Source organism: Scaptodrosophila lebanonensis, unplaced genomic scaffold, assembly GCF_003285725.1.
Source record: "Scaptodrosophila lebanonensis strain 11010-0011.00,11010-0021.00 unplaced genomic scaffold, SlebRS2 tig00000001-arrow-pilon, whole genome shotgun sequence".
In the NCBI taxonomy this organism is placed as follows: Eukaryota; Metazoa; Arthropoda; class Insecta; order Diptera; family Drosophilidae; genus Scaptodrosophila; species Scaptodrosophila lebanonensis.
Window position 1 is genome coordinate 10,253,406 of NW_022060529.1, and position 22,062 is coordinate 10,275,467.

The window sequence follows — 22,062 nt, forward strand, 5'->3', positions numbered from 1 at the left end:
GGTTACCAGGCGTCCAAGCGTACAACAACACAAACGTAAGGCACAGGCTTGCCACATCCATATCCAGAGCGAATGCTTAACCAGTTAATAGACCGGCTCACAAGACTCACTTTCGGTATGGAGACGCCGACAATGCTAAAGACACTGAAGACGACGGCGCTCAGCCAATAGAAATGGATCCACTTACTTAAAGCCGTTTCCATTCATATTGACAAGCCCGCGCCAGACCGCGCTCAGTCTTCTTTTGCACGTCGCAGTGCACACATCATCGTTGCCGGCAGCTCCAGCATCATCAGTAACATCAGTGTTCAGTTTTCTCTCAGTTTGATAAGCAACAATTGTTGAATTCGTGGCAATTTGTTATTAAATGATTGCTATTCGAATCAAAAAGTGACGTGCGGCCGCCGTTTAATCGATATCGTGTGTTAACGTGCTTTTAAAAAACAAAAAAAACACACTTTTTTCAATTGAATATATATTTGCAAAAAGGTAATTAAAACGCTTGCACGCACATCGAACTTTTTTGGCGTATTTAGCACCTCAGAAGCTACCGAAATTTTTTAGACATGTTTGGGTATAGCCATTACATGCAATTCACACACATTTTTCAATGACCTCAACTTAAATCTTGAAGTTTTATATTTTAAGTAAAAATGTTAAATGTTGTTTTGTTTTGTTTTCTACTTGGCAATTATAAATGAAACCATTTTGACTATAATTAGCTGCGCAACGAAGCATTTAATGGAAACCTTTGCTATGTACAATTAAATTGGCAAGCAGGCGAAACAAAATTCATTCACTTTTGCATAATCGAAGAGCTATCCACGCCATCTCATACCTAAGTATATTCATAGGTATGTGGTCCACATTTGCACCACCAGTAGCTCCGACCACCCTGCGACTCTGCTACGCTTACGGGGGGGCCCAGTCAGGGTCATCGTATGAACTTGATCTGGCCCTTGTCAATGCAAAACTCATTTGTGGATTTAATTGCCACTGTTCGTTGGAGAAACGCTTTGGGGTAACTGTGCACATCGATTTTTTCTGGTTTTTAGTTTTTCCACCTAAGCTTCCGGTATATAAAAGTTTGTCCATAAATTTTCTGTAAAGTATGTTCGGTCGTTTTTGAATAATTTTGGCCGCTTACAGACGAATTGTGTGCATATAATCGCATGTGTGTGTGCGTGTACTGTTGGCTGATGTTGTGGCTTTTTAACTTGTTTCATTTTTGTAGCTTTTGTTTAAGGCCCAGCTTCTTCACTTGGCTGCTCTGTGTGTCAATGGCAATCGATACAAAGTCATTTACATATTGGAAATGATTTGTTGTTGTTTAGTTTTTTAAACATGTATGTACATATTTTTTGGCTCATGGTTACTCAAAAGTTTGTAACCAAGGGGTAGAAGCATGGCTGAGGTTTAAGACTTAAAATCTGTCCAATTTCATGCTTTAATGCCTTCAAAGTCATTTTATGAATGACCTCACAACTCGTCGTTTCATTACAACATAGCCCACAGAAAAGAGGTCAAATATATTTAAATTTACGACTGCCATACCTCAGTATTGCCAATTGGCAAATATATTGACATATGGCCGATGATAAAAAATGCACTTTGTTCTAAGCCCAATAAACTGCCACCGTAGACTATTAAAGCTCGACTCACAACTGTTAATTTCTTATTGCTAAGCAAAAAGGAAGACTCACACACACATATTTATATATATATATATGAATATAGTTACAAGCATGCATACATATGTATACATTTAACTTCATATTGTACTACTATAATGATTACAAGCTTTTTAATTAATAATTCAAAATGTTTCAACAAATGGAACCGGTTTCAAATTACTATATACAGTCCTATATAGATATACACACTCATATCAAATATATGTATACGTGTGTATGTGTGTGTCCGTCTCTATGCACGGCATAAAAATATGAGACAAAAACAAAATCAAATTGTTGTCTTTATAGTTCCAGTTGCTGCCCAAAGAGCGCCACTTTATATCAAGTGCCACAGAAAGTGTGTCAGTATTTTCGTATGTGGGGTGCGCGTGCACGCTTTACCTACTTATTTGCATAACTGAATATGCATGCGTAATATATTAATCGATACTGAAAATTAGACTTCTATCCATTCGCCAAATCTTTCGCTTCCTTTAACCGCATTTTAATGTGATTTTTTTGCATCCAACTAGCAGGCGAGTTCGTTGCCTAAGTTTTTTGTTTTACTGACACTTCACAGTGGGACTTTTATATTATTTTCTGTTGGCCAACACGACTGCCAATCTACAGGAGAACCTAAAAAAGTAAAATAATAGCATTAAGAAGTAGAGATGTTTGCAAGATACAACAGCAAAGAATTAATATAAAATGAGAGAATAATAAATAAAAATAACAGAACGACATATTGTAAAAAATAAACCAAATATACAATTGTACAGGTAACAATTTTTAAAAATAATAATAAAACAATATTAATAAAAATTAAATTACCCTAAATAATCAATAAAAAAAAAATAATTATAAAAATAAATAGTTATATAGGTAAAACTAATTAAAATATATATAATATAATATATTTTATTTTTTTACTTTTTATATTTTATTCACATGAGTTGAGGTATAAGAAAATCTGAGTTTATGGATAGGTATGGATATATATTGTTAATAAAGAAAAATATAAATCTCCCACTGTTCGCTAGCAGTTTCACTTTTAATTTTCGGTTTCAATTTCCGTCAGCAATCCGCATGTGCTTTATGCCGGTGATTTCAGTCGAAGTCGGTTCAATGAATTGCTTCGCTTGCATAAGCATGCGAGTTTTTCCTTTAATAATTTTCATATTGGCTTTTCTGTGTTGGCGCGTCTGTTCATGGTTTACACAAAAGAAGTGCTTTAATTGGCTCTAAACATGAAAATAAGACAATTTGAAGCTATAAAAGCAACAACAACGGCAATTAAGATCCAGGCGTCAATGAGGCATCTCCGCAAAGCGCGTGAAATATTCATGTAAACAAAAGTGCATATATGGGTACAGTAGTAATCAGTTTATGCGATTTTATTATCATTTTGCACTTAAAAGTATTCATATATGAAATTATTATTAAATTTCAAATTAATAAAATGTATACTTGAAAATTAATTTAACCTAAGAAGCATTAGTTAGATATAGGTTTAACAAATTCTATACAATAAGATCAAGTAAATTTGCAAGTTGTATCCTACATTATTTAAAAATATGACCACAATATTTGAAAGCAATTGAAATAGTCCAAATTTGGAGAGTAAAGTGATGTGTGACAAAGCGCTAAACATAGATCGACCTTTCTTGGCATTAACAAAGAAACGCCTTTTAAAAATGCAAGCATATTTTTAATTCCGCACATGTATAGAAATACAAGTTATCAATTTAAATTATTTCTCTTTGTATAGTTATTAAACAGCTCTGTATGGAAGATCAGGTGTCGTTGTTGTCTAACAAGTTCAACAACAAACCTTCTTAACATAGCGATCCATTCCAAGCTCGGAGTCTTATGACTTTATTGGGATTTTAATTAAGTTTGCGCTTTTCCCAAGTTGATCTAAATTGACTCTTTGTGGCCTTGGTGGGCAGATATAGTAATGGCATTTACTGTCTATCTATGACAATGACCATTTTTTAATTATTAATTTTTAATTTTTTAAATATAAATTGTCTATAATTCAAACCCAAGACATTTTACCTTATTAGATCCCATCTTTTCAGTAAACAATTAACTCGTATTTTTTATTTAGTGTTCAAATTTCTTTTAAAGGTCAAATAAGACATTGATTAATGCTTTATAGTTTAATTACTCTTTAGCAATTATCTTTTGGGCAGTTATGTATGTCTAGACGTGCGCTCCAAACGAGATACAGAGATTAACTAAACTGCAGCTTTATTATCGAAACGAATTTTGTGTTATATGTAAGTATATTAAAGTTTTTTTTTATGCATTTTACGTGATATTGCGTTTTGCTAAAGTCGCATCAAAAGCTTAGAAACCACATCTGTTTAATTTTATTTAACATTTAATTCGTTTTAACCTAGATAATTTCTATATTATTATAGTAAGGCAAATAGGTTTCAACTCGAATTGTAATTTGAAAAGTGAAGTGATAGTACGTTTTATTATATACTTGTATAGTAATATTTATTTTGTTCATAAATGTTTCTGCTTTCCATTAAAATACCATAAGTCGAGGAAATAATTAGATGACAATCGATTTCATTTAATGTAAATTAAATACTTTAGTTCTTCTAAAGGCATAGAGTAATGTTGAAATTAAATCAATTATATCAAGTAATATTTTAAGCTCGGAGGTATCACTGTACTTGTGTGTGTTGCATTTGTGCGGTATTTGTTAATTAAATACAACTGCTCTGCTAACCATTGACAGAATGTAGGTTAGATACGAGATGGAAGGCAAAGCAAAAAGAGTTGGGACTGACCTCTGCAGTATTTGCTTTTTAGTTAACCCCATCAGTTTGGAGTTCAAGGTGATCCATCCATTCAGTCAATGAGACGATTTCTTCAGATTTGCATCGTCACGCTCCAAATGCAAGCTGCTGAAGTACGCCTGCCACTTGTTGTCTTAATGCGCATGCTCCGAGTGAGCATTTAACTAGCGTAGCTAAGCAAACCTCCATCACAAGTACATACTCGGACCAGTACAGACATTCGGGTATGTCTGCAGGTCTCTATAAATGTGTATGAATGTATTTAGATATGGTGACAAACTAAAAACTCGTTCAGTGTTGCATGAAAACAACAATTTCGTTGTGGACATGAACCGCAGCTTACAAAACCATAGAAACGTGGATTGTAATCCAAGCAAAAAAGCGAGGCAATAGGCCGAAGATGCGAGAAACCCACTAAAGAGGCCGACTAATACTGCCCACAAATGTCATATACAAGTATGTACAAGTATGTATGCATATAGTATAGTATACGAGTATTAAAGCCAGGCAATGGTCACGACTGCGGCCAAAGTGCAAGGCGCGCACAAGGCACTAGCGGGATGGTGGAACAGTGTTTGGCTTTGTATTTGGCCAACTGTAACGCGATAATGCTAAAGCAAACCGAATTGTGCAATTGGCATTTGCTATTCGGCTATAAAGTAGCTAGCTAGCTAGCTGCAGCATGCGTGTTGCTTTGCATCTTACAGGTTGCAGCAGCGTGGCGGGTTCGATTAGCCAAAGTTGTGGAACGACTCCTGCCACGCTCACGTTTATGATTTGTGCAACTTCTTGTGCAAAATGATTGTTGCTGCTGTCATTTGGTTTCTATTGGTTTCTATTAAACCAATCAGCCATCCGTTCACGTACCCCTCTCACATTGCATAATTCTCATAACACAAACTCAAAGAAATGTGAGTCTTTGCTGTTGTCGACATCCATGCCTGCGTCATCGGCACCGTCGGCATCGGCATCGGCCACCAAACTCGTTTACATTTCACTTTCTGGCCAGCTTTGGTCGCGCTCTGGATCGCTGCACGCGCCACTTGCAACTCGTTGCAATTGGCAACAATTCCTACCGCAACGCCACTCAGAATTAGCCCCGTTTTTTCTTAATTTTTCATTTTCCAGCTTGTTTCAACACACGTTTTGAGTTTCGCATTTGCCCACGTTTGCCACAAGCGGCGCAGCGGGGAATGTTTCGTATATTTTTGACTGGTTTTGCTCATTTCTGGAATGTTTGCACAATCCCCAAACATGTAGAAAACAATTGCCAACTAACGCTGTCTATTTATTTATTAATTGCATCTCTTGTAGCCACAATATGGCGGAAGATCTGTCACCTGTGCAGGAATACTACAAGGATAAGACAGTGTTCATTACTGGAGCCTCGGGCTTTATGGGCAAGGTGTTGCTGGAGAAACTGCTCTATTCATGTCACTCCCTCAAGGAGGTGATCATTATTGTGAGACCAAAGCGCGGCAAGGCTCCGGAAACTCGTCTCGAGGAGATGTTCAAGCTGCCCATCTTCCAGCGCATCAAGGACGAACGACCTCATGTACTGAAGAAGGTGTCCATCTACCAGGGTGACGTGACCTATGATTGTAAGTTAAGCATTAAATCTCGATTATTGAAATGTTGCTTGATTGTGGGTGGAGAAGAGAATAGAAAAAGTTAAATACTAAATCATAAGCCGGTTTGTTTATTTCATTTTCTGATTTACTATTTTTGGGTTTCATCTGAATTGAAATCAATTTTTTAGTTTTTGGCTCCCACTCGTATTTGCCAAAAAAAATATCTTCAATTCTTCATCTTCTTTTCATGTATTTTACCTTTTCTTTAATAAACTCGCGAACAAATTTTAAATGCGATGATGTAATTGCAAAATGACACATTTTGTGATTTTACTTAACAATTTGGAACTTGAAAGATTATTCGTAGCATTTTCCATGACAAATCAATTTATTTCAAAGTATTACAAAGAATGGAGCTACTTACGCAAAATTCCTGCAATCATTTTTTTGTTGATCTAAGAATGCATCGGTATATGCTCCAAAGCTTTCATTTTATTTTCTTATTCAATACAAGTTATTTTTTAAGAGGAATATGATTATATAAATTTCTTTAATTGACTTTAAGTTGGTCGAATACTTACGCAATCAAATCGAAATTAGTAATTTCCTTTGACTACTCGCAATGAATTAATTTTGAGAGACTTCAACCTCAATTAAAATGTAATTGTTTTAATCCTCCATTAATTTGCAGCTCTCGGATTGAGCGGCGAAAGCCTCAAGCATGTGGTGGATAATACCAATATTGTCTTTCACATGGCCGCTACACTGAAATTGGAGGGCAATTTGCGAGATGCCATCGATATGAATCTAATGGGCACTAAGCGAGCTCTGGACGTGGCAAAACAAATGAAGCAGCTGGAGGCCTTTGTGCACCTGTCCACTGCCTTCTGCAATTGCGACCAGGAGGTGATGTACGAGAAGGTGTACGAGTTTCCGCACAAGCCCGAGGATCTCATGCGCCTGGCCGAATGGATGGATGTGAAGACACTGGACGCCATTACGCCCGATCTGTTGAAGCCACATCCCAACACCTACACCTATTCGAAGCGTCTGGCCGAGCTGCTGGTGCGCGATCATTACGAAACCATGCCCGTCATCATCGCTCGTCCAAGTATTGGTAAGTGTCTGGAAGTGTTTGGCTGGCAGCTGTCCAGCTGTCCAGCCAAATCCAAATGCTTTGCGTGCTTTTTTGTCTATCTGTGTGTGTGTGTGTTTTTGGCAAATGAGCCGCAAGGCTTGTTTTTTTGGTTGCTTGCTTTTGCTCCGGCTTGTTTCTTTTTTTTATATTAATGTCATTAACTTTTACTATGTTTATCAATTTTCGCTTTTGGTTTCCGTGCAAAAGTCGCTTGACTTCTTGAGCTCTTGTGCCACATAAATACGAAACTACAATCGTGTAAACTAATCTATCGCCTTTGCCTGGTCAAGAGGCTATGCAATTAATTTCTCGTATTTTTGGTTTTACAGTATTTTTCATTTCTTTTATTTATATAAAAAAAAATCCACAAAGCTTGTTTTGTCTATTGCGCCATTTCCAATCGTCGCAGGTGTCTTAAGTTGCCAATAAATATTGTTTGAGGGGGGCAGACAGGAAAAAAATGTGTTGAGTCGAAGTTACGACGTACGATAATTGACTGTAAAGCCATGGAACTAGTTTCTTTTTATGTTTTTATACAGAATACACAATGGCATGCACTGGATATAGTCAAGTCATTGAACTCCCGATTTATATATGTAATATATATACAGCTAGAAATATCTCAGCACATCTTCTTTTATATTTAAACTTTTACCATTCGCCCTTTGTCTGACATATTTGGATATTAGGAATTGCAATATTTCATTTGTTTTTTTACTTCTTGTAGTATCAATAATAAATTACCAAAAATCGTATTATTTCTTGTAATAACAGTTAGTTATCTTAGTGGAACCTAATAATAATCGAATAATAATAAATCGAAATGAAGTATGATGATATCCCGAAAACTTTACCTATAAATCTGTCGCATTATTAATCTGGTATATACAAGTATTAAGACATTTCTCTTTCTAAAACACAAAAACAGTAATTAAATGGCTGCAATACGATTCGAAATAGGAACTGGTTTAATATATGTACATAATTATTTTCGAGAGCAGCGAATGTGATTCTTGACATTTATCCTACAGTATTAGATAATCATTCCATTTTTGTTTTTTTTATAGACGTGAGCTCAATAATATTTTAATGTAGTATGTGCATTTTTTAATAGGGTAAATGCTTAAAGTCTGGCGGTCCCCATTTACTCAATCGACTAAAAAAATTGTTTTAGGATCACAATAACAAATTCCCCCCAACAAGGGTTACGCTCCATAGACGTAGAATAGGGGATGTGTCAGTCCCTAAACAAAATCTATTTCAAAAATATTAGGCGATAATTTCATGGCATTTATTAGAAGAGACGGTTGCTCAATTGTCAAAAAAATCAACGCCACCCCCTACCAGGTGAGCTCTTGACTAAGCCCCTGTAACGATTAGAAGAGCAGCTTTTTAATTGGTTGTTTTTATTATTGCTGGCAATAACTTGCTCATTAAATACTAAGACTGTTGCATTTTAAAATTATACTTGTATGCTAAGAAAATAGGTAATAAAAGTGCAAGTATATAAGTAGTTTTATTAGGAGTGGGAAATTACTGGGGTAGGCCAATTGTAGAGCCTATTTGTAACTAGTTTACCCAATATTGCGCAGTAGAGAAGCAATAAAATTAATTAAATATTTGCCATCAAGCCAGCATATTAGCCATCTATGACTATAGCTTCATAGCTTAACCCCACCAGAAGCACCTGGGCGGGCAGCGAACGGTAACTAGCGTAAACAAGTTGGTGGAGACGGCGCTCGTTGAGGTTGTCTAATTGAAACCAATGCCGTTCAGGCTGTGTAGGAGTGGCTTGTGCTACATACATACATACACCAACTGGAAACTGACAAAGTGATTTAGCAATAAGTGCTTTGCGCCTGCTAATTGTGAGTTTTATGCTTTTCTGTTTTATGATTTTCTGCGCCAATGACTGACGTCTGCATATACATACTTGTACATACATATGTACTATGAATGTAGTCATCTGTGTGTGAGGACGGGTCGGCGATTGCCTTTTTTGCGTTTGAATGTGAAGTAAAAGTCATCATCCCGACGCGCTTTATGCCTTTACCTTTGCCGCCGCCCCCGCCTGCACCTTCTCCTTCGCAATTTGTGACTTACACAGCCATAAACAACAAAGATAAATAAAAAATAGTGCTTTCAAACAATGTGCCGGTCTAATATGCACAAACATGTAACAACAGCAACAGCAACAGCAAAAGCCACAACAACTATTACAACAAGAACAAACAGCTTTATAAATACACAAAGTACACACCCCATCTTGCAAAAGTGCAATGATTGTGAGAAGAAGAACGAAAGATCTTTGTCATTGATTGAAGAGTTCAATGACAAGCAAACAAAAACGCAAGCAACGACAGATTCCCTCCTCCCGCTTCCAACACACACTTGCCTGCTTGACCGTCCACCTACATATAATTATTTGCTTGTCCACCTGCCTGCAAATAAAACGAGTGAACGTCATTGCCACTGCCATAGCCAAAGCCACCCGCCTCTGCCCGCCTCAGCCAGCCTCTGCCCGCCAATCCAGCGCAATCCAAACACACTCGAGGCTTACACACACCCAACGCCACATGCCACATGCACACATTCGCTTGCCAACGAGAGGTGGCCCGCTTGTGTCTTGGAGTTTTGCCGAGTACCCTGCATTTTCCCCGCTAATGCTTCGACGATGCGCTGCTGCTGCCAGGACAGCTGTCCCTGTTCGCTTTGTAATGTACCACAATCTCTCAGTTTCGCCGTCGGCCTATGAACCGGTGCCCGGTTGGGTGGACAACCTAAATGGCCCCACTGGCCTGATGGTGGGGGCGGGAAAAGGTGTCATTAGGTCGATGCTGATCGATATGCGACACAAATCTGAGGTCATACCGGTGGATTATGCCATCAATGGGCTCTGCGTTATACCCTATCAGTTTGCCAATCAGCCCAAGCCTGTCGATGTGCCAGTCTATAACATAACCTGTGCGGATCATCGGAAAATGCAATGGGGCGAGGTAATTGAGATGAGCAAAAAGATCGGCTATAAGTATCCAATGGAGGCGGGGCTCTGGTATCCCGATGGCTGCATTACAACCAACAAGTTTCATCACAAAATCAACGTCTTGCTCTTTCACTGGGTCCCCGCCTATATCATCGATTTCATACTCTTCCTATTGGGACAGAAGCGATTGTAAGTTCTCAAATCACCTAAATGGGAAGTGCCCGCTGGTAGAATGTAGAGCTTTTCTCGCCTAGCATGATACGCGTACAAAATCGCGTACAGATCGGTCTCGAAGTGCTGCAGTTCTTCACAATGCGTGCCTGGTACTTCAAGTCTGATGCCTATGCCTCGTTATGGGACATATTGAACGATGAGGATAAGAAAAAGTAGGTATTGCAACACGCAAGCACTTCAGACCTAAACCAGCTGCCTCAATATACAGTTTTAACATGGACATGGATCCCGAGGAGACAGTACCCATGTATATAGAGTCCTGTGTACAGGGTGGACGGCAGTACTTGATGAAGGAGTCGCCTGACTCATTGCCACGCGCCCGTCGGCAGCTTTGGCTGTAAGCGGCAGTTGCCAAAATACAGACCTCATATAATACTTGCCTAATGGTTTCCTACCCCCCCGTTTCAGCATGTTTATTCTGGATCGTGTGTGCAAGGCAATCATAGTCGGCTTCCTTAGCTATTGGACTTATGGAGTTGTAGCTCGATTTACGGGCGTTGGAGTCTGAGATTACTTGCGCCTTCTTCGCTTCACTAAATTCTGCTTAGATTCGCTTTTGGGTACAAAGTTGGAGGCAGCTTTGCCTCTTATGCGGGTTTTCTTTAATATTTTAAGTGAAATTATTCATCATCTAATAAATAAAAGAAACGGTTCGAAAAGTAATTTACGTGTTCGAGTGTTGAGTGTTGAAGAGAAGCTGCACAATCCCTACACACTCTCACATACCACTCTGATACACACAATTCTAATACACTTACACGCACATGCACACTCACATACTGACAACATCGTACACGCATCCAAACACACATACACACTCTCGCTCCTAACCGGCGTCGGTACCCATCGTTCTGTTCTGTTCCCATGGGTTTCATGGTATGTAAAGCCTAATTCATTCTGAAGAAGGCAACTAGAATCTGGATTCTAATGGATTATACTCCTCCTTTAGTCTCGCCTGCCGCCTATGAACCACTTCAGGGCTGGGTGGATAACCTGAATGGACCGACTGGCCTCATGATTGGATGCGGAAAAGGCGTCATACGCTCCGTTCTTGTCGATATGAAGAACAAGACCGAAGTCATACCGGTCGACTATGCCATCAATGGGCTCATTGTGATACCCTACGAATTTAATAAGCAAGCCCACCGACCCAACACCGTTCCAGTCTACAACATTACCAACGCCGATCATAGAAAGAAGCCCCTGGGCGAGGTCGTGGAGATAAGCAAACGCAACAACAACGATATACCATTAAATGCAGGCCTCTGGTATCCCGATCCCTGCGTCACCACCAATGAACTATATCACAAATTCAATGTGGCATTGTTCCACTGGCTGCCCGCCTATCTCCTAGACTTCCTCATGCTCATTCTGGGTCAAAAGCGCTTGTAAGTTCTGGGAATTTTTGCGAGTTATGGATTATTTTATGCAAGCAATTTTCTCTATATATGACAGCATGCTGCGCGTGCAAGAAAAGATTTCAATAGGTCTGGGTGTACTGCAATTCTTCACACTCAATGCTTGGACTTTCCGTTCCGAAAACTATGGAGCACTATGGAAGAATCTCAATGAACAGGATAAAGCCATGTGAGTAGCCAAAATTTGGCAATATAGAAGTTTTCCGCTAATGCCACGCCTATATACAGTTTCAATATGAATATGGATGTGAAGGAAACCGAAGAGGAGTACATGATTGTCTGTGCTCTGGGTGCCCGCAGATATATATTGAAGGAGAAGGACGAGGACTTGCCGAAGGCTCGTCTGCATATGAGAATGTATTTATTATTATTTCCACCGACTGCTATCAGATTGACCGCATACTATTCATTTACAGCCAATATGTAGCCGATCGCGTCTGCAAGACGTTAATCGTTGGACTCTTCTTCTACTATCTGCTGAAATGGACGGGCGTTCTTGCAATGTTCTAAGTCTTCAACTGATTTTTAAAAAAACAGTGCACAACTGGGCGATGGCATTTATTTAGTCATTTAATTAGCTGTAGTTCAATGTCGTAAAGGTTCCCAATAAATATATAATTGTAGGTTTTTTATACAATTTTCTACACTGTAGTTTGTTTCTCGACTTCCATTACTTTCAAATATTCGTGAACATTCGTGTAATCCTAACATCTTTTATGCATGCTCAGTCACGCCTGCTGTAGCCGAACCGCTTCCCGGCTGGGTCGACAACATGAATGGGCCTGTGGGTGTATTGATTGGTGCCGGTAAGGGCGTCATAAGGTCCATGATGTGCAAGGGCGAACTAAAGTCGGAGGTCATACCAGTAGACATTGCGGTTAATGGATTGATTCTAATCCCTTACCACAACAGTTTGGCGGAGCACAGGTGATAAACGAACATAGGAATGATTAGAATTTAAATAGAATTGCATGCCTGATATTTCGTATACAGACCAGCGCTGATACCTGTCTACAATCTGACTATATCGGATGCCAAGAAGCGCACTTGGAGATGGATTATGGATGTGGGACGTGATCTAGGCATGAAGTACCCCTTCGAGATGGGCTTGTGGTACCCGGACGGCAATATTACCGAGAGCAAGATCTACCATATATTCTGCACAATTATGTTTATGTGGCTGCCTGCTTACCTTATTGACTTTCTGCTGGCTATCTGTGGACAAAGACGATTGTTCGTGATGTCACATTCCTTATTTTTATAACGAATATTATATAGAATAACTTGCCATTTATGTTTTAGTATGGTTCGCGTACAAACAAAAGTGTCCGTCGGTCTAGAGGTTCTGCAATTCTTTACTACACGCAACTGGGACTTCAAGTCTACTCATTTCCATCAGATCTTTAATGAAATATCTCCCAACGATCGTAAAATGTGAGTTAGCTCTTAAATCAAATCAATGTGATGTTAGGAATTCTGAGTGTATCTATACATAGATTCAAGATCAACACTGACGATGTCGATGATCACCAATATATGCATACCAGCATACTTGGCGGCCGTCAATACGTGATGAGGGAGCCCTTAACCTCGTTACCAAAAGCTCGTATGCAGTTGAGATTGTAAGTCCTGCACTCGCCAAGCAACTATTTTTTTCCAATTTCATTAATCTATATCTATTACAGTATGTATGTGTTGGACCGCACCTGCAAGATAATCATTTTGGGTTGGCTAGCTTATTGGGCATCTCAAAAACTGGGTCTGATTGAATTATTTCGACATGCCATGGACGTCGCAAAAATTGAACTGACGAATCCCTGGGCACAGAAGTGATGGAATTATAAATATTTTACATAAAGAACATACATTACATATTATGGTTTATGCAATCTCGTCAATGCACATTAAAAATTTTGTATAAAGTTGGAACTTATGTGTATCAAAAGCACCTAGATTTTGTAGAAATCAATGTTTTCAGTACAAATAAAGAGTTGATATTAATATTCAATACCTGTTAAAGAATATAATATAATAATGTGGAATTTGAATCGCTCTCTTTATATAATTTCAAATTGCATATAAATATTTATTGTTTATTGAAAAAAAACAAACGATTTTTGAAGAAAATGTTTGATACCAATATTTCATTGTTAAATCACATGATATTTGAAATGTGGCGAATGGAACCTATCATATTTCGTATTGACTACATTATTTGTGTTTCAAGGACAGCTTTCATGATGTTTTCTTATCGAAAATATTACCAAATTTTAGTTTTCTAATGTATCCATTAAAACAACAAGTAGAGATATACTTGCATACGCTGAGTGAATAAATAGGCAGATTGATCGATAGACTGACTATATTGTCTCTCAATATCTATCGACCAAAAAAAAGAACTAAGGCCAATTCTCCCAAAATTAATGGAAATTGTTATATTTGAACATAAATCTTTAAGCCATATACTATTTTTATAGGGTTTAACACCTAAAGTATTTTTAAAGATAAGATAGTAACAAAATAATCGGTCCTATTTTATTATTATAATTCAATTACATATTTCAACAATCGGAATGAAGAAACCTGTGCAAGAACACATCATTTCTTATTATAGACAACATTTTGAAATTGTTCCATTTGCCAGAATGAGAAATGAAATTTAAAAGAAATTTAAAATTATTTTTTTTTTATTTTATTATTTATTACAATAAACACTCTTTCAAACAAGTAAATAGAAAATAAATATTTATTTTGTGATTCGGTAAGCACATATTTATATAATTTTTATTTAATTACAAATTAATTATATTCAATTAGCTTTAGTTGCCAAATTGGTAGCCGAATTCTGGTTTGATAAATTGTACAAAAATGAAAAAACAAAAACAAATTTACTGTCGACTGGGTAGCACTGCGGCTCCTAAAAGTCTGCAACAGTTTTGTTTGAAAAATTTAACTACATTGAAGAAATGTTTCAGCCGAAGTATATTTTAGGAAATACATTTTTGTATATTATATCCAGCTTAGTATATTTATTTAATTGAGTAAACAAAAACACGGTGAAGTGCAAATATTCTGAGAAATCTTAGATGTTTATGATGACGATAATAGAATTAATGTTAAGGCAAATGCTATTGCTGATATCATAAACAAATTTGACTTGATGACGTATTCCCAACGTTGTCAACACGTGCTACTTGATGGGTCTGGGCAATCAGAAGGCGGTGTAACGCCTTCCATTAGCTCCTCTCAAAAGAGAAGTGCACTTGTCTTCACACACCAAGCCTACAGAACACTCAGGAGTTTGCAACTGACAATTACTTTGAAGCGTTTAGGAAGCTGGACTTGTTGACGGCTCGAGGACTTTCTTATAAGTGTGGAAGTCTATAGCCACCGGTTTGGCAAAATATGCGCACATGCTTGACGAGCACATGGTTCTGTGAAAGCCGTAAAAGAAAAACGTATAGACAAATAATTGATGGAACCCTTACTTAGACAATTTCATTTAACATTACTTCTAGCTACTTAGCACTTCAAGTGCCGGCTAGTAGGCCCCTTTGTTGGCTCTCATAATTAGCTGCACTTTCGGGCACACGAATCGAACACTGCGTAAGATACTGAGACTGGCAGAGGCTGCTCCAACATCTCACGTACGCGTGCGCTCGCCATTGAAAGTGTTTTTCGTTTTTTCGTGCTTAACGAAAAATCGGACATTTCGGTTATAAATAGACGCCGACCTGCCAACGATATACCATTTGAAATTCAGCATTTGGCGGGTGAGAATTGAGCCGCGGCGTTCAAAAACTTGTGAATAGTGCGAGTGTGGAGTGTGTTCAAGTGACTCGAATCTTTAAGGACATTCGTGCAAAATCAAATTTAATGTGTTGAGTGTGACTTTATTGTTCTTGAGCCAACGTGCAAGTGCAGGGCTCATACAATTAAACCTAATTATTGGAGAAAACAAACAATTTTTGCAAAATGGTTATTGAAAAAATGGTGAGTATTTGCAAAATTTTGAAAATTGCTATAATATTTCCGAGCTTAAACAAAACTATTCATGTAACATATTCATATACATAGAATGTATATAGGAACTGAAATTGAACAACAATGATTTTGAATATTGAAAATTACGCTCATTGCATAAACAACAACGTTGGGCCTGCCTCTGTGCAAGAAGACGATTATGATCATTTCAGAAATTGGTGAGAAATATAATCATGTATATTTATTAGTAAGCAAGTGTCAATTGAAGTGTAAACACGAGTGTAGCCACAAATTCTGCACATTGAGATACTACATCGGATTATTATGTACTTATGATGGCAAGTGCCTACCTATGCCGAACAACCTGAAACTGATTTTTTTTTTTTTTGTAAGAGAGCTGGGCGGAAGCTGGTAGGTAGACAGTGGGGAGGACGTTTCACTGATTGCGCATTTTTTGTGGGCAAACATTGGGCAAATTAACCAAATATATAAATACTAAGTATATACGAGCGTGATTGTATATAGAAACATACTACTTGTACATAAGTACGGTCTTTTATTTGTCGGGTTGTTGGACCTTGTTGTTTTCCCCTTGAAAGTTCCTAATTGTCTGCGCTTAGAACGAGGAAGTTTTCTGTTTTGGTTCGTAGTAGGCGGCAAAATAATTGAGAATCACATGAATCAGATACAGTTTGGAATATCATTCAAATTTGTGCCAGTACCCAATAACTGGCATACATTTTTAGTGTATTAAAGTTACAAGCAAACAAATTCCAAAAAATTAGTATTATGTCGCAATTTTGGAAGCGCATTGTGCGTCCGGGCGTGGGATCAACGTCTTTGGTACCCAAGCGTGGCATTGTTTTTGGCGCAAAAACCGACCAGGGTCAGGGCCAGGGCCAGGCCAAGGGATCGGACATATGGAAGCGTTTGACCTTCCTAGTGGCTGCACCAGCCATATGCCTTTGCATGGTGAACGTGTTCGCCTTCCGCAACGGGGAACAGAAGCGTCAGCCCTTCGTCAAGTACGAGCATTTGCGGCGCCGCACCAAGCGCTTTCCATGGGGCGATGGCGAGAAGAGCTTCTTCCACAACCGGGAGACTAATGCGTTGCCAGATGGCTATGAGAATTAGACTAGTACATTGTTTATAGCCGCTTGCTGCTCCATTTGCTGCTGGAGGATATATATTTTCTGTTTTTCTTTTGTAAGTCCAACATTAAAGCTGCATAGTCCCGTAGGATCAATATACTTACATAACTCTTTGCAGACAGTTGCTGCTGAACTGGACTTACAACTAATACCTAATACCTACCAAGTGTTACGGAAAACACGTAAGAGCGGAACACAAAGTACAAGCCCTCTAGGGGTGACACAATAGACCTGCATAAGATTTACTCAGTGCTGATGCTGGGTGGATAGATAATACACTTACATAGCTTTCGGAAAATACTAAGCAAGTCATAAAATAAAAAAACAAGTAATTAAGCGAGCGTAAATATTTTGTTTTTTTTTTTGGTGTGTTTTAAATTTCAAATTACCCCACCCCTTTTATAGCTAAGCGGCAATTTGTTTTATTTGACAAGTGTTTAGGTGAAATTTTTACGATCTTTTCCTCCCCTCCTATTAACAATGTGTTTGATAATATAATTTGCAATGTTGCGCTTGACTTCAATTCGGAACCGTTATATGTATATATACTTGTACATATTAATTTCATTATGCAAAAATTCGTTAGATGTGCGTGTAGATTTTGTACGAGTTTATGTACAATTAACCCTGAATTTTGTACGCAGCCCCAAACGTGGTGGCAACAACAAAAATCCGCTGTAAGCTGAAACTCGTTTGTTTTAAACAGTTTTTATTTTGTAGGTTTTTAGGTTTTTGTTTTTGGTTGACACTTTGGCACAAATTGCTTGACGAATTTCATTGTTTACACTTTTACTTTGCCCAGAACCGAACAAAGCGCATAATGCGGCACAAACCGCTCCGAAGATGTTCATAATTTATCATCATTTGCGGATGAATGTGACGCAGTATTTGTAGTTTTATTGTCATTGCTTATGCCATTCTTGTCAAAAGTTTCAAAAACAACAGACATAGCCGTTAACCAGTTGCATTGCTACAAAAAATAAAAATAAAAAAAAATAAAGTGCACGTACACCCACGCTATGTAGTTTGTGTTTGTCCTTCCTCTGTTGTCGGCTTTATAAAAGTTGTGTTGTTGCTGTTACAGAATGCGAGTCAGAGGCTTTTTCCTATGAACTTAAAATTGATGAATTGGTAGTGCTTTGCGCAGACCATAAGACCATAATCGCGCATACGACCTGTTGGCTTAAGCAATTCACACTGCATGCTCACACTGCCGGGTGCGATGTTACCAAAGTGACGACGAATATTTACAGAAAATTACGCCACTAAATGCGGGCCCAGTGCTGTTTATTTAATACTCACACTTGCTGGAATGGATGGAATACGCGCGCGTTCCCAGTTAATTAGATTCGAAAATATCTCGACAAGCTCAGTAGCTAGCGGGCTAGCTTACAAGACGTTCAGCCGAGCTGAGCTATGCCATTGGCAAACAAAGCTGGCTCTTACACCTTATTGGAGTGCATTCAAGGGCCAAATGCATGGGGTTAAGCAAATATTTTTGTGCAAAAAAGCAAAAGTGCTAAATCTGGCAAGTGCAGGCAGCAGGCTGGCCTGCTAGTTCAAATGCGCTGAGCTACACACAGGGAACTACTACTGGCTATTTCGCCAAAAACAAGTGGCAAACAAATAAATTAGTTATGCACTTCAAATTTTAAATTCAATTAGATGGGAATGTGCCCTTTATCTCTAGTCATGGGGGCCCACCACAGCTGGCTAAGTCACTAACCCAGGTACCCCATTTTAGAAGTAAATAGGGGTGTGTAAATAAATAAGGGCATATTGGGAGACATCCACTTTAATAGTAGAGCAGGGTAACCCGCTGAAGGGTATTCAGCACATTAGTCGACCGAGTGATAAGAGTGTTTTCAATCACGAAGTGCTATACTCTGTACGAGTACTCCTTCAGTCTTTTATAAAATAACAAAACCGATTTGGACATGCTTAAAGATTTGAAAATAATTTGCTCTGTTTAGGATTGTTATCAAGATGGGGATGGGATGTTATTGTTCTAATGATATTTTACAGAATCACTTTAATTTTTAATAAAAAATATTACTTTCATAAATTATGAGAAACAATTTTTGGAATTACTGAGATATGCCACTTCAGATTTTTAAAACAATAATTAAAGGAATTTCATTCTCATTGCCAGCTCATTTGGATTAAATAGAATTTTCATTAACTACTTATGATGTTTATTTATGTTTTAAGAATACAGTTTTTTGAAGATGATGACGCAATATTTAATAAATTAAAAAAATAAAATAAACAAACAAAAAGACAGAAAAATCATCTACAATTGAGAAAATAATTTCAAAGTTAATAATTAATTTCGGGATGGAACTCTATTTTGCCGTCTCTTTTATTTTGCAGCTAGAGCGAGCCACGAACTCGCAATTATTGAGTGTTTTTGCGCTGGCAGTGATAACACTAAGCATTTATACATTTTGGGGCGGCAGCTATATTAAGTCGGTTCTGCTATCGCTAAGACTTTCGGGTCCACCATCATTGCCCTTTCTGGGCAACTGCCTGCTGATAAAAGAGAAGGATTGTAAGTAATGCTTAGCCTTGCTTTGTATGATTTGCAATTCAAAGCCATAACTTAAACTTTTTAGTGATGCGAAATCGTGCAGCCAATGCATTTGATCTTTATGGCTCATTGGTTCGCATTTGGGTGCTGCTGTTTCCGTTTTTTGTGGTGCTACAGCCGGAGGATCTACAAGTCATACTCTCCTCGAAGAAGCACACGAGCAAAGTATTCTTTTATAGGCTCATGCACAATTTTCTAGGCGATGGGCTCATAACTAGTAGCGGACCCAAATGGGACTCACATCGCAAACTCATACAACCCGCTTTTCATTTGAATCTACTGGAGAAGTTTATTGGCACATTTGTAGATGCTTCCCAATCGCTCTATGAGAACCTAGACGCATCCTCCGATGGCAATGAGATCAATATTGCGAAATATGTGAACAACTGTGTTGTGGACATACTCAATGGTGAGTTAAAAACAATAAATATTTATTATTTGGCCATGTGTAAAAATGTAATATCTAACATTACAAAACTATAAATCCGAATTCTGGGACTTTTCTATTATTAATATTCGAATAAGAATACTTTTCTCTTGGTTATTTATCCTAGACAAACAAAAAGTGAAATATTTAGAAGGGATTTTTGATTGGCTATTAATGATTCAAGCTTACGATTGGAATACTTTTTTTGGAACTATAGAAAATATTGCTACACATTTTCGGGTAGATGATATGTCCTAGATAACCTTAGGCAATCCCTTCCAGTGACAAATGTATTACTTTGTAGTTAATGTCTAATAACACACTAGTTTATGAATAACAAACGAATGAAAAATCATTCGAAAAAATTAATTCGGACTTTAATAATTGATTGAAAAATATTACCATTAAAAGTCTTGCTTCTTAGAAGACGGACGTAGATAGTCATTGTTAAATAAACCTCTTTTCAGAAGCCGTATTGGGAGTGCCCATCAAGAAGAAGGACCTCATCAACATGATGGACTCACCATTCCGTCAGGGAAAATTAATAATGCCACAGCGTTTTCTACAGCCATGGCTTTTACTGGATGGCATCTACCACTGGACTAAGATGGCCACGGACGAATTGACTCAGAAGAAGCGTCTCAATGACTTTACACGCCAGATGATCAAACGAAGACGCGAGATTATGGCAAACGGTGGCAATGGCTTAAACAACAATAATGAACGCAAATGCTTGCTGGACTACATGATCGAAATATCCGACAATCCAGACACCGATTTCACCGAAGAGGATATTGTCAACGAGGCCTGCACATTTATGCTGGCAGGCCAGGACTCTGTGGGAGCTGCAGTGGCCTTCACCATTTTCCTGCTTGCTCAAAATTCAGAGTGCCAAGAGAAATGCCACGAGGAGATCGTCCGCATATTCGAGTACAGCAATCGTGCGCCAACGATGAGCGACTTACGTGAAATGCGTTACATGGAAATGTGCATTAAGGAAGCGCTGCGCCTTTACCCCAGCGTTCCACTCATTGCCCGAAAGCTGGGCGAGGAGGTGCGCCTGGGAGCGCACACGCTGCCGGCCGGTAGCAATATTTTTATATGTCCATATGCCACTCATCGATTGGCCCACATTTTTCCGGAACCGGAAAAATTCAAACCCGAGCGTTTTTCTCCCGAAAACTCAGAGAACCGCCATCCGTACGCCTTTCTGCCCTTCAGTGCCGGGCCACGCTACTGTATTGGCAACCGTTTCGCCATCATGGAGATCAAGACCATCGTATCGCGTCTGCTGCGCAGCTATCAGTTGCAGCCGGTGCCGGGAAAGACCACCTTCGAAGCCATCTATCGCATAACACTGCGCGCCTCCGGTGGCCTCTGGGTGCGACTGAAGCCGCGTGAGCACCAAATAACAGATACGGAGTATGCATCGTAGTCTGTAACCTTGGTTAGTCCTTGGTCTAGCCCTAGGCTCTATTAAAAAGTCTCCCTATGGGGCAATTCAGCGTGGTAGACGTTACATTTTACATTAACTTTAGCCTTTAATTAGTATGGTAAATATGTATGTATGTATGTATGTATGTATATGTATAAATTGATCAATTAAATAGGTTCGCCTAGCCTAAGTGCAGCGTGCGTTTTTGTTGGTGCGCTTGCAGATTTCTGTGTACTCGCATTTGTTGTTGCCTCTCTGTAATGTGTATGCTACTATTCGAGTGTTCGGGTTTTTGTGTAAACAAACAAACAAACAAACAAAAAAGAAGATATTGCAATAAAGTTAATCATCTTTTAAGTCACATTAAAACTACGACGTGATATGTTTCGTTTCGTTGAATCTACTGATGATGCTTGCCGTATTGTTGCCACGTACTCGTGACTCTTGCCTCTGCGCACTGGCAACCGTGTGCTGTTGGGCAAGTCGAGCTGTTGTCTCACGGACACGATTGCTCAGCCTCGTCGGCGTTGCGGAGCGCTGGGGCAACGGGGAGCTGGGCATGGATTTAGTTTGGTTTGGTTTCGTTTTAGTGGTGCTGCTGGTGGTTGCTGTCGTTGCTGCTGTTGCTGGCACTGTAACTTC

The 22,062-nt window shown here is 38.6% G+C and overlaps 4 protein-coding genes across 9 annotated transcripts in view; 3 read left to right on the forward strand and 1 right to left on the reverse strand.

Annotated features, from left to right (window-relative positions):
• Positions 1–258: 258 nt before the first annotated feature.
• Positions 259–13,750, forward strand: LOC115620038 (putative fatty acyl-CoA reductase CG5065). 2 transcript variants are annotated; one of them, XM_030513152.1, is made up of 8 exons: positions 259–489; positions 5,804–6,090; positions 6,752–7,177; positions 12,562–12,760; positions 12,827–13,066; positions 13,136–13,267; positions 13,330–13,455; positions 13,519–13,750. In XM_030513152.1, the coding sequence occupies exons 2-8, from the start codon at positions 5,811–5,813 to the stop codon at positions 13,664–13,666; spliced, it is 1,551 nt and encodes a 516-aa protein (XP_030369012.1). In that variant the 5' UTR covers positions 259–489; positions 5,804–5,810; the 3' UTR covers positions 13,667–13,750. The 2 variants fall into 2 exon arrangements, with proteins under 2 accessions (XP_030369012.1, XP_030369013.1); XM_030513153.1 differs by lacking the exons at positions 12,562–12,760; positions 12,827–13,066; positions 13,136–13,267; positions 13,330–13,455; positions 13,519–13,750 and adding exons at positions 11,365–11,803; positions 11,871–12,002; positions 12,062–12,190; positions 12,250–12,484 and having other exon boundaries at positions 265–489.
• Positions 13,751–15,604: 1,854 nt separating this feature from the next.
• Positions 15,605–21,610, forward strand: LOC115634208 (probable cytochrome P450 4aa1). Its single transcript, XM_030531799.1, has 4 exons — positions 15,605–15,826; positions 19,342–19,519; positions 19,584–19,967; positions 20,453–21,610. The coding sequence occupies exons 1-4, from the start codon at positions 15,809–15,811 to the stop codon at positions 21,418–21,420; spliced, it is 1,548 nt and encodes a 515-aa protein (XP_030387659.1). The 5' UTR covers positions 15,605–15,808; the 3' UTR covers positions 21,421–21,610.
• Positions 16,513–17,315, forward strand: LOC115634213 (cytochrome c oxidase subunit 6A2, mitochondrial). Its single transcript, XM_030531805.1, has 2 exons — positions 16,513–17,023; positions 17,087–17,315. Exon 1 carries the CDS (start codon positions 16,607–16,609, stop codon positions 16,949–16,951), a length of 345 nt encoding a protein of 114 aa, XP_030387665.1. The 5' UTR covers positions 16,513–16,606; the 3' UTR covers positions 16,952–17,023; positions 17,087–17,315.
• LOC115634206 (myosin light chain kinase, smooth muscle) overlaps positions 21,507–22,062 on the reverse strand; it is a 29,041-nt gene continuing 28,485 nt past the window's right edge. For 4 of the 5 annotated variants that reach the window (XM_030531792.1, XM_030531798.1, XM_030531794.1 and 1 more), the window contains one exon: positions 21,507–22,061. In XM_030531792.1, the coding sequence (XP_030387652.1) occupies positions 21,790–22,061 (272 nt within the window). In that variant the 3' untranslated portion in view covers positions 21,507–21,789. The remainder of the gene's footprint in view (position 22,062) is intronic. The other variant, XM_030531793.1, reaches the window with a different exon arrangement.